Below are 12,976 nucleotides of genomic sequence, written 5' to 3'. Positions count from 1 at the left end.
ATGTTATACAATATCGTTATCCAAATATATGCTATTTGAGCACAATCATCTCAAAAAAAAAACTCTCTTCTAGGTTGACTTTGGGTTATTGGAGGGAAGGTAATTGCGAAAAATGTAGGTAGGAGCATTTGGTGGAGAGATAAGAAAAGAGCTCACTCCAATGAAATTTTAGGAAATATAAAGAGAAAGATAGGGAGGGGCATTTTTGGAAATAAAAGAAACGTAAGGGGGGTGGGGGTATCGTGAAAAGTGAAGACACTATACTATGTAAGTACAAATAAACAAAGGCATTATTTATTTATCTATTATTATTATCAAACTTTTTAACTAGGCTAAGCCCCAAAGTTTGAAAAACTTATTTGAACGGTTCTTCTATTTATTTTTTAACTATTCATTTCTAGAAGAACTCAAACAAACCCCATATGGGCCAAAACCTATCACGTGATCACTAGAATTCCGTTGGGGCCTTATCTTTGCCATGTCACGTGACCAAGAGCACAAAGAGCCTCTCCTTCTTCTCTTGCATATCACGTGAAGGCCATGCATACATATCTCATGAGCACAACTCCACACCAACACCACCACTAATGTGAGTGAGTTTTCCCATAGTTTGATTTGCTTCCTTTTTTTTTTCTTTTCACGATCAGCAAATGGTCCATGCATGTGTAGTAATAAGGCTATAACTCCAACACCAAAGCTATGTTGTGGCATCATCAACCATAGCGATTTGAAACTATGTGTGTACCTTATTGGATGTGAAAATAGAGTCTAATTTCAACACCAAAAAGTTTATGTCATAGCTCTTTGAAATTGAAAACTATGTCATGGTTGTTTAAAATTGTGTATCTGTCTTTACCTTGGAAGTGAAATTTGGGATGTTTAGGAAAGTGCTCGCTATCCAACTTTGATGGGTTCGTTGTATCTTCTTGAAGGCAAATTCGATGATGCTCCAGAGTTAGTCAATGATGTATGTCTTTGTCTCTAACTTGGTTCTTGAAGGAAGAAGGGTCATTTCATAAGGATTGTTAGGGAAAATAAGACTCCCTCATTTTTTAATTAGGAAGTTTACGTTGCTTCCTATATTTTCAAGAGAGTTGTCCTTCCATTTTCGAATATCCCTCTCAATATCTCAAGCTAGATGTCTATCATTGGGATATCCTTAGTAGCCATAAGCAGATCCTTCCTCGATCTATGGTTGTACCACCATGAGCATTGGTGGTTGTGCCCTTCTTACCGTTGACTTATGTTTGTTGTTCCTGACATTGCAACAACTTATCCTCAAGCCTTGGGTGACTACAAATAAAAAATGTATTAAAATATTTATTTGCATCCTATTAGTTATTTTCATTCATATCCGTAGTTTTGATGCAATATTTGGTTTGGACATTCGATTCTACTTTTGTTTTGTTAATATTGTGTTTTCCGTTGATGTTGTGTAGTGATTATTGTCACAAACACTCTCATCTCCAGCAACTTTGCGAGGCTACAAATAGCCAAGATGTACACTTATTGGGAATCTTACACATGGACTGTGTGTAGGTAAGCATTCAAGACATGTGTAAGGGGGAGTAAAAGGATCAATTAAGGTTTGTAGGGGCTATATATGTCCAACATATCCCCATGCATGGATGTTACGTGCAATCATCACATGCTGCATAAGATGGTTCGGAGTTTAATATATATCATGTTCCATCTTGTATATTTGTAATCCACAAAGGTGGTTACGTGACAGGCATAGTAGCCTCTTCGTTGATAAAGCCCTTATCTGTCACGTATGTTGTCTCATGTCATTATTGTCGAAAGTGTTTCTAGAGTCTTCCTACACCAACATTTCGCCAGATTTCTTGATTGTTGCTTGTTTTTTGGAATAGAATCGTGCAAATGTTTGTAGTGTTGTTATTTATTTGCACTAGATCCAACATACATATATGTTATTCAAGCCTCGTTGATCTATAATTACATTGTTGTTAGATAAGTGTATTTGATAAGTCATTACATACATTCTTTGCTAATTTGTGTGTCTAAACCATTGCAAGAGCATGTAGCAACATCTTGTTATCATCTTATACTTCTTCAAAAGGACTACGTGAGGTAGCACAAATGAATGATGGGAGAAAGCTTCAAATTTATTGTTGATTTTTGTAATGTTTGATAATAAGATTGCATACATGTGAATCATGATTGTGTTGTGGCTTCAAATGATGGTATCAATTATTCCAAATTTATATAGTCACTAATATTTTTTTCTCACTCTCAAGGCAAGTTGTAGGTATATAATAACAAGCAAGTTTTAGAAAAAAAGGACGAATACAACACGCGATCCTAGGGCTCATACGAAGGGTACGATGGTCTCATCGACCCATCATCTTAATCATGGGAGACCGATGTGAGAACAAATACAAGAGGGCAACAAATGCAAGGAGAAAGAGAGTGACACAATATGTAGAGGTCGAAGGTTGTTGGATTTATAAGCAACTTAGTCTTATCAATGTAGATACGAGTCATGATGGATTGTAGCACGATGCAAAGCGTTTAACACCATCTATGCTAATAATCTTAGTGTCATTGTTATTTAATATGTTCATAATATGAGTGAGTGCTAAGCGAGAAAGAAAGTAAGAGCATTATGGTAATCCCTCATGGAACTCCATCCTCAAGCATAAAGAGAGAAAGTGTGTGTGTGTGTCAGAGGAATTACCTCAAGAGACAAGGAAGCCAGAAGAAGGATGAAATCCTCCGTAAGTGTGACAATTAATATTACTAGACCTCGCTTGTGACCCACAACCTATTATTGTTAGTTCCATCAAAGTGCAAAATACTAGGGTGACTCAAAATTTAAACAAAACCTACCTTTAACACATATTGAAGGACAAAATAGTAGACGTTATTGAAATGGTATCATTTACCCCATGCATTAATTGATGTAGATGTGTTTTAGATACATTCATTATGTACTCTTTCCATTATCTTCCAAATTGGTTGCATTCAAGGTGTGAGACTTCATCCCAAATTTAGCAAAATGTACTATAACACATGTTTCTCATGGTTAATGCAACATCTACCATTTTCCTCAAATGTAAGACAAATAGTTTCAAATATTCTGCAATGCAAATTCTTTGTGGAAATTTGAAGGTAGACCAAAGTATCCAAATTTGATTATAGAGGACCATTGTAGGGCATGTTTTGGACATTCATCAAATTTCAACTACCTCTAATAATCTCAAAGAGGCCATGTTCCTATTTTGACTTTAAAATACAACATTGTGTCATATGCAACACGTGGCCTTTTTTTGTTGCCATACATTAAATTTTGTATTTGTAGATGAGTTTTTAGCCACATCGAAACAAGTGAAAATTGAGCATAATGCACACTTTTCTTCCCACTAGAATATCCATAATTTGGATGTCTTACTTTCTAATGGGATAATGAGCGTGTGATCAAGGATCAACATGTCGTTGTTGCATTTGTTCGCTTATGGACATTGAAGCCCGCTCTAACAATGACTCAACATGCACATGCACACATTATATTGAATTTTATTGGCCACATTGGGAACCCCATAATATCACAAAAGGTACCATATACCTAGATTCTCTACATGTAGAAGAAGTTTTAGGCATAAAGAAATAAGTACGTCGAAGACACACATAGGCTTTTCTTCCTAGTAGAATATCGAGGTTTAGGATTGGGATGTGTTTGTTTTGCACATCTTGTTATGGATAACTTGGGATTATACACTAGCCACTTAGGAAAGTTGGAAAGATGCTTCTTGGAAGGCAACTCTAACTCACAACATGGTAAATTCGATGAATAAGCTAAGATTGGCAACATTGGTAAACACAGGAAAATGAAATTAGTAACATGGATAGATGCTCTATATGTAGGAGAGTTTTTTTAACACGTTATTCTAGGTGCATTTAAGACACGTAATAGCTTTTCTTCATCGTGGATCATTGAGCGGCGGATTGTTTTTTCTAGCATTATAAATGTCCTCGAGAATCGGTTTGGGTTGGTCACTTATGAAAGCCCTAGGAAGATGCCACTAGGAAGCCAACTTGAGCTCAACAACACACATTGGGATCATTTACGTGTTTAACTTGATTAGCATGCTAGGTTTAACCACATTGGAACCTTGTAAAATGAGAATGCTTCCATACACATAGATGCTCAATGGGTTGAATAGTACAAGAAGGGTTTACACGCATTGAAGGCATGCAAAGCCCTTTCGTCCTATGGCATGTTGTTGTTTGGATTATTACTATTATTATTGCCATAATGAATGCATCATCGAGCATCAACATATGATTTGACCCACATTTATTTGATCGTTACGTCCTAATGTGTATGACATACTAGAATTCAGAGGGATGTTACTATATCACATACTCTTAGTCAATATCCTTGAAATAAAGTTATGATTTAGTTTGATTTTTAAGGAATTTGCTGATAATCTTGCTCGTTGAGTCAGATGATAACAAAGATTAGTGTCGAGATCGATGGAGATTCGACTCATATTGTGGGATGTTTAGCACGAGTTGTGTTAAAACAAAGAAAGACAAAAACGAATCAATGCGGGTGGTAACTTCATGACGAAGTTTTAATAGATAAAAGCTTTGTTTCGTAGCGACACTGGCCTCAAATGGACGAGAGGTGGGTGTGATAAGAGGGTACTTGGCAGGGGGGTATGATTTGATATTTTTGTAAACCAAAAGCAAAAGGAGAGGATGATGGTGGTGGTGATGAAGAGCCAAACTTAAGGTAATTTTAAAAAAAAAGCAACAAAACAATAACGCCAAACAAATGAATGGATTTTTTTTAGTTCTATATATGTATATATATATTTAAGTGAGTTGGGGATGTTAGGGCATCAGAAACACGAAAACAAAAGCAAAAAAGCAAACAAATTAACATTGGAAAAAATAAATAAATCTAGGGTCTTAGATATCTACGCTTTGTAGGGGTCTCTACATATTTAAATATATACAACAAAAAAATTAATAGTAGAAAAATATCTAGGGGGGTCTATGAATAAATTTAAGTATTATATATATATATATATTTAATGTATTGGAAATTTAAAAAAAGTGTTAAGCCTTTAATTTTACACCCCTCCCCCCCAAAAAAAAACAAAAAACAAAAAACAAATGGATAATTTATTTGAAAATGTTTGCACGGACAGCTAAAAAACTTAAATAATAATAACTTGAAAAAACCAAGAACAAAATAAAGAGAAAAAAAAAAACACACTTCATGGTATATGTATGTACATAGATAAAAACGAGCAAAATAAAACCAATAATAATCCTAATAGAATAACAAAAAGGCGGTAAATAAAAAAGGAGTACAATATTTTTTAATTATTATTGTATTTTTGTTTGTTTTTTGAGAAATAAAAAAGATGGAGAAATAGTGAGCATTATTAATTATAGAAATTGTATTCTATATTTTTTCTGGAGGGAGGAGAATCTAGACCCTACGGCTTCCTATTTTTTTTTTATTTTGGACCATTAAAAACTAAAATAAAATAAAGTAAATAAGCAGAGGAAAAGATAGAGAGGATCCGAGGCTGCCGTCTGTTAAAACGGAAGCCCCCTCCCGCGGCCGTTACATTTGACGGTCCCCATTCCTCGACTTATATCAAAGCATACCATTTGGCTATTATATTTGGCATGCCCATGAAAGAGAGACCCTCCCCCCCCCCCCGCCAAATCCATCTACTTACATGTTTTGCCCAAATGGCTATCGTTGGGTCGATGGTCATTCTCACCGGCAATCTGAGTCTTGCAATAAAGAACAATCAATATCATGATTCCCCCGACTTCCATTTAAAACCTGAAGAGCGTCCGATATGTTATGTCCCTCAACATTTGTTGGCCTCTAAAGTTGTTGTGTTTTTAGGTTGTTTAACATTTAGTCGATATACAATCATAATGCGCGAGGATTGGATTACTACAATTACATTCACAAGAAGCCGTTGAACGCGGGGGACAATTCGAGAATCGGATTCATGGAGCCAAAATAACTCAAGAAGTAGAATACACATCGTATTTAAATGAGCGAATTTTGGGAAGGTGATTCTTGCAATTACCTCTTTCACAGAAAGCGACACTAGCTTTTGGAGTTTTCCCTTTTAAAACATGGAACAAAATTGTGGCAAAGAAATATTCCAATAAGTTTGTAAGCTTATCGTGACACTCGATTGTTACAATATGTTGTTTTTGTTTTTACTTGGAGCTTAGTTATGCTTTTTTACTCGTGAAGGTTAATGAGCATCTATATTCTTGCATGTACCATAAATGGCTTAAGAACCATTGCATTTGTCTTGTGCACCACCATTTCTCTCGTGTTTGTCATATTGATACTTTCATTGCTTGGGATGCATCGAGATTGCTTACGTTGGTATACTCTCTTATAGTGTATACCGTAGAAAATGCATCTAGCATCCAACAAATGACAAAGAGAGAAAGCGAGATAGAAAGAAGCACGACAAGTACATGCATAAAGCAACAAATATCTCATTCACGAACAACATGTTTTGATGATGGAAATACCATGAATCAATCACAAGAGTCTAGGTTGTTGGAGTAGTTGATCAATAATAACGATCATCACAAGAAACAAAGAGTCAGAGTTTGTAACCCTTTTTTCACAACAATTGTACAGAAGAATGGAAGTGATGTTGCACAAGACTTCCATAGAAAATGATGAGTTAAAAAAGTACTCAAAGTAGAAGATCGTAAAGTTGCTAACAAAGGGCAAGCAAAAACAAAGTATATGGTGGTAACATGCATGGTAGGTAGCCTTTCTACCATGGCATGACGTGCACATGGACACAAAGGATGTGAAGATAAGGTTTTCTTATTTTGGAAATGATCATTGCCTTTTGTAGTGCCTGAGATTGTGGTTAGAAGATACGACTTTCACGACACTCTAAACAATGAAGAACAGTATACATAAGCAAGACAAGCATCAAAGGTTATGCGCACATGATATTTGGGACCATTTGTCTCTATAGATCCCGCCTTTGTCGATCATCTATACAAGATTGTTGAAGTGAACACATGAATTGAACTTGCTCTAGCAATGGAATGGCTCTATCTAGTTTTTGATACTTACACAATTATAAGATCGAGGGAAAACACATGGGATGTAAGAGATTACTCCATGATATAAAAGTTTGGTCGAGGAACACCGGGAAAATGTAGCCTAAAGCTATATGTATATAAAAGAGAAGGAAATTGCGGCTCGAAAGAGAGAGAGAGATAAACATCGACAAGGAAAGACTTCTGAAGAAATATGTAGAAGGTTTTAAAAAAAACAAAACAAAAGGCAAGAGTGTGTGTAGTTATAAACTTTATAAGTTATAAGTAAGGCTGTAACCGTGGTCAGTCAAACGTAACTATGGTTAGTAAACTCAACCATGGTTAGGTTAAAGGCCGTCTTCTCCCTTAACGTCTCAGCCAGCATCCCGTTTCTCTGCTCTCTTCTTCCGCCATAGCCAGTCAGCACTCAATCGACCACGAAGCTCTCCTCTTTCCTTCGTTCTTTCTCTTCTTCTTCTTCTTCTTCTTCTTCTTTTTCCCTACAACAGGCGTGTCTCTGTTTATTCTTCCCGGCTATGGAAACCTCCGGCTTCTGAGATTTGAGCAGGTCAAAGGAACAGAATATCTTTCTCTTTCTTCGCTCTTCGTTCGTTCGTTCGTTCGTTCTTCTTCTCTTTCTTCGACCAGGCTTTGTTTCTTCCTGTTTCCTTTCCTCTTCTCCTTCGTAATCTTGCTGTTTCCCCTCCCCCCTCACAAAGACGGCGGCGAGCTTCTCGTTTTCCTGAAGCTTGACAGAGGCCCCCATAGCTTTTGCCGTCACCGACTTTCTTCTTCTTCTTCTTCTTCTTCTGTTGGCTTCTTCTGTGTTTCGCAGTTAACCGTTCGAGGAAACTCTTCTTCTTCCACTACGTATGCTGAAGAAGATTTTAAACCTTTTAGCTTCCGAATTTTACTATTGCACTGAAGATTTGGCGCTACTTCAGGGATTTTGAATCGTGACCGAGAGAAAGAGAGACATTTCAGGTAATTCTTCAAAGAAAATCTTCAGGTTTTATATCAGAGAAGCATCTTCAGTTCTCTGTAAATTACCTCCGTTTCGACCGTTTCTTACGCTTCACCGTAGCTAATTTGCATGTAAAAACAGAGCTATTCATATGTAATCAGAGAGAAAGGAGGAGAACGTCTCCCCACTAGGAGGTTTTGTGCTCGCTTCTGAACTAGTTAACTTACGGACAAGCAGGCCATTGCGATATTGTTCTCAAGCTTTGCCATGGTTTTTTGACTGTTGTAAAAAATCTACAATACCAGAAAAGGAGATGTTTTCTTCTGCATGCTCTATGTACGTTTCCATCGACTGTTTAGATTAAGTATAACAGGAAAAATGAACCGCTTTACCATTTCCTTTCATTCTTGACTTCTCTTTGTCTCAGCAAGAAAGGAGTAATTGTACAACCGTTTTAGAAGTTTCCTGGAACCTTGTCGTTGTGTCAGTAATAGTGCAGAAGAAAGTACAGATTTTTGAAGATTTGCATTGGCACTTCAAACCTCCCTCTTTGTGTCCCAGCTACTCTTCTGGTTTCTTTGTGTATTGAAAGTGTGGCTCCTTCACCAGGGAGAAAGGTGTCCTCTGCCATGGGGAAATACATGAGAAAAGGGAAATGTGTGGACAAGATGCCAGTGATGGAAGGTTCTCTAGGCGTGAGAACAAGAGCTCGAGCTCTAGCTTTGCAGAGAGATTCAAGGTCCCGACCAAAACCTTCTAACAATAACAGTGATGGTCTCAAACAGATTAGTTCAAACAACTGTTTTCCTACAACAACTGGCATCGAAGAGACTCCACACAGAGAGAATTACATGGAGCTCCGAAGTAGAAAGGTCTCAGCCAGAGTTTCATCCATAGCTAGAAACTCACCAGAAAAGGATGATGCTAAAGGTAATGTGGTGGTTGTAGTGTCTCATCATCAACATCACTATCATCTGGTGAAGAATTCTACCATGACCAGGTGCAGCATTTCTGATGATGAATCCTCTAGACATCCACATTCTATTCCCAACAGAAATGTGCATCCCAACGAGTGTATGCGAATGCAATCATCCTCTGCCATTGATGCAGGTTCAGTACATCTGAGAAGAGTTACTCCCACTGGATCAACAAGCAACTCTGTATGTGTAGCTGAGAGGCAACCTTTAGGCATACTAACAAGGCACCGGAGGCAAGAGCTTGCCAATTTAGCTCTCAAAGGCATGGATATGAATGATGATCATTGCCACACGAATCTTTCTCACGCCAACAGCGCTGAGGTTAACATCATCTCCTCCTTGCTCTTGTCAATGTGTGTCCATACGTTTGTATAAATTGTTGATATTACTGTTTTCAATGCTTGTGTGTATCTTTGTATACGAATGCCTTTAGTTGAACTACGTTGAAAAGTTTTGTACTGTAACATGTTAGGTTGAGCAATGTTTCGGCGAGAGTGCTATGATTGGACCTTCAAATGGAGATAGGCAGTTATCTTCTAGCAACAAAAATTGCCAGTTCTGTGATGAGAGCACTATGGTCCGAGTGTCAAACAAAGATAGACAGTTATCCTCCAACATCAAAGATAACCAGTTCTGCGATGAGAGTGCAATGATCGGAGCTTCAAACAAAGATAGGTAATGACTGCTGAGAAACTCAAACAATAATTGGCCTATTGTTGTAGTGTACTTGATGGGTTTGAAGCATATGCCTACTTTTTTCATCAATATTGTATGCAATGAAATGAATGTATAATATTGAAAAAAATATATGTACAGACAAAGGAGAGGGGGAACCAGAGAGAGTACTCCTGATAGCTATATTCGGAGTATGGAAGCTCCAGGATCAACATCAAGGTCGCGGCATCCTCATCGAGGAGTAGGAGGAGGACAGAGTAGGTCTCTCAGTGCTCCTCCCTTTGACAGAGCACATGAAGCTCCATCATCGAGTGAAATCGAAGCCTTCTTCCAAGGGGCAGAACAACACGAGAGAAGGAAATTTATTAAAAGGTGTGCACATCTGTGTGTATGTGTATATATGCCTATGAAGAGTTGCATTCATCTTATTTGATTTATTCGAAAATTAGTTTTTACTATTTTGTTTTCTGGGTACATAGAGTTTACATTTTTGTTTTGTACTCATTGAGTTTATTCGTCAGTTATCTTCCTTAAGTATTGTTTTTTACCATTTTTCCCAGTCTTTCGAGTTTGCCTGTAGTCACTCATCTTATTTCAGCATTGTTTTTGATATTTTTTTTGAAATGAATGCTAGCCTTGACTGTTGTTTTGACCATTTTCCTGGTCTTTTGAGTTCGCCTGTAGTCAGTTATCTTCAACATTGTTTTTAATATTTGTTTTGCAACGAATGCTATCTTCTTCAAAGATTTTTTTTGCACAAATAAGAATTAGTTTTGACTCCTGATGAGGGCATTGCTTTTGACCAAGTTTTCTTTCCACTATCATTAATAGTTTCCATATTAATTCCACTTTTGATGAGCTCATTGCTTTTGATCATTTTATCTATGCACTGTAAAAGTTTACTTGTAGACACCCATTTCTTTGAGCCTTGTTTTTTACCTTTGTTTTGCATTGCGATATTCTTAGAAGATTGTTTTTGCACTGTTATGGATTAGGTCACTTATGAATTGTATTTTGAATGATTGTTTGGTTTACAGGTATAATTTTGACCCTGTCAATGAAAGACCCTTGCGGGGGCGGTATGAATGGGTGAGTTTGTGAGATCATATATTATTACAAGATAACAAGGGTGTCAATTTTTTCCGGAATGCAATGGTATCATGTGAGAATAACTTCTCGGTAGAAGAAGACAAAGAAGAAGAGCCCCCTGCAGTTAGTTAAGTAGTAGAGCATGTTTTCCCCATCTTTTGTTAAAGGGGTCAAATATGTGGTATTTCATTAATTTTATATTGAAATTGTACAATTTACAAACAGATATACCGGCGGGTGCAGGGAAATACAAAGTCAGATTATTTTTCTTGTTAATTTCTCAACTTGAGTCCTCCTGTATGTGCCTGTACAAAGGGACCAAGTTAATTGTTGAGGGTTGTGTATAAAATGGACCGTGTTCTTCTTAATCTTTTAGTATGCCCTTCCCCCAAATGGTTGAACATCTGTGATTGCTGCAACTGCCATTGGTCGGTCAGCTACTTCCTGAACAAACGCATGAGAAAGTATAAATCATGGTCTTTCTACTCTCTTTGGGGGGGTTGACTAATGGTGCTATTTGAGGAAATAATGAAAGCTTTTCTGAGGCAGTTGTGTTAAGTAATGAAAACACTATTGATGTTAAGTAATGAAAACACTATCGAATAATGACAGCACATATTTAGTGAGCCATGAGGAAATAATGAAAACTAGGAGGCAGTTGTGCTAAGTAATGGAAACACCATCGAATAATGACAGCATTAGCGAGCAATGAAATGTTTGGGCAGGAGATTCATTTCGATTGACACATTGTTTTGTGTTTGCGTACACATGATTGGTCAATATGGGAAAAATGTATAAATTATGAACGAAAGTTTTTATGTAGCCTCTATATACTTCTCCACCAATGCATGAAACACGGTCTTGTGTTTTGTTTTCACTGTGTAAGTTGTGTCCTGTTTGATTATGCAACTCTGGAAAAGAAAATCAATAGCTTTGATGTATTAAAGGGTTGCAGTACTACCTTCACATTGGAGTAATGCAGTTCTCTTTCATGTTTTTTAGGTCAACAGAGAGGCCCTAAAATTTAGCCTATCCCATTAATAATATACATCATACTGTAGTCATAGATCATGTTGTCGTTGAAGTATGTTTGTGATACTATAAATAGAATTTATATTCTTGTATGTATGGTCATATCTCCTCGTACCGTGTAGTCTTTCTGCCATATCCTTTTCTTTGATCAAAACCAACTCAAAGTAGATTGAAATGAATGCGATCTTTGAAATCGAGAACATTTATCCACTCAGTTTACACTATCTTTTGATAATCTTCATGACTAATATTAAGTTGTAATAACTGTATAATTAATCAAACCTAGATAATCTTGGAAGAATTATTGACCAATAAATAATATAGGAATAGTTGTTCCATGTACAAATGGCTGCACAACCTTCAAACAAAATCTTCAATGCAAAATCCAACATACCTTTCTGATAATAGCATTGATACAAAATCTTCAATGTTGTTTTTCCATCTAAAATAGACACACATGCATGAGTGCGCACACACATGTGTAACAATACACGTACACACATCTGCTTCGAAATAGATTTAACATGCTGTTTGAGGTATTTTTTGATGTAAGTTTTAATTTACCATTTCAAAATCAAATTGAACTTAAATGTGTCATCTGTTACCATACAAGAGATCATCGTCTACTTTGTTTTTCTTTTGCATACTGGAAAACAAGTTTGACATTGAGATGCATCACCAATTACCAAGCAATATGATCCAACTCCAGTGGTTACCACTTTCCTTGCACAACTTGTATTTGGTTTTACATGTGGAACTTTAAAAGCATCACCAATTTCCAAGCCATCTGACCCGATTTACGTTGTACTTGAACTTGGATATAACTTTCTTAAGAATAGTTTCGAGGCCATAGGATCCAATCGCAACAGTTAACGATTTAGATAATAGTCAAAACCGGATATAGTTTTCCTATGAATTGGAGTACAATATTTTATTTTGCTGACTTGAATTTTTGACAAAAACTATTTCTCAAACTACCCAAAACCGTCTTGGGAACAACATTGGATTTCTAAATGTGTTCGATGAAGACACTGAAAAGATTTAGGGAGTTTAAAACAATGGCCATTTGGAGAACATAGTTTCCTTTCCAAAGGTAATAGACAAAAAGGATCGAACTTGTGTTTGAATTATTTTATGACCTTCGATGTTATGGTTT

At 36.7% G+C, this 12,976-nt stretch overlaps 1 protein-coding gene across 1 annotated transcript; it reads left to right on the top strand.

Moving 5' to 3' along the window:
• Positions 1-7,871: 7,871 nt before the first annotated feature.
• LOC147853774 (uncharacterized) lies at positions 7,872-11,064 on the top strand. The gene is made up of 4 exons (XM_087332466.1): positions 7,872-9,345; positions 9,497-9,699; positions 9,841-10,071; positions 10,737-11,064. The coding sequence occupies exons 1-4, from the start codon at positions 8,677-8,679 to the stop codon at positions 10,798-10,800; spliced, it is 1,167 nt and encodes a 388-aa protein (XP_087188592.1). The 5' UTR covers positions 7,872-8,676; the 3' UTR covers positions 10,801-11,064.
• Positions 11,065-12,976: the final 1,912 nt, after the last annotated feature.

Source organism: Azolla caroliniana, unplaced genomic scaffold, assembly GCF_043228905.1.
Source record: "Azolla caroliniana isolate FFs.n. ecotype wild unplaced genomic scaffold, voAzoCaro1.0.p SCAF_16, whole genome shotgun sequence".
NCBI classification, from domain to species: domain Eukaryota; kingdom Viridiplantae; phylum Streptophyta; class Polypodiopsida; order Salviniales; family Salviniaceae; genus Azolla; species Azolla caroliniana.
This window is presented reverse-complemented; position numbering and strand designations above follow the sequence as displayed.

What these genes read in the sequence shown, in the direction of transcription:
- LOC147853774 (XM_087332466.1), top strand. Translation starts at nt 8,677, where the DNA reads ATGGGGAAATACATGAGAAAAGGGAAATGTGTGGACAAGATGCCAGTG. An exon ending in GGAGCTTCAAACAAAGATAG is followed by an intron (nt 9,700 to 9,840) that starts GTAATGACTGCT and finishes ATATATGTACAG; the next exon opens with ACAAAGGAGAGGGGGAACCA. An exon ending in AGAAGGAAATTTATTAAAAG is followed by an intron (nt 10,072 to 10,736) that starts GTGTGCACATCT and finishes TTTGGTTTACAG; the next exon opens with GTATAATTTTGACCCTGTCA.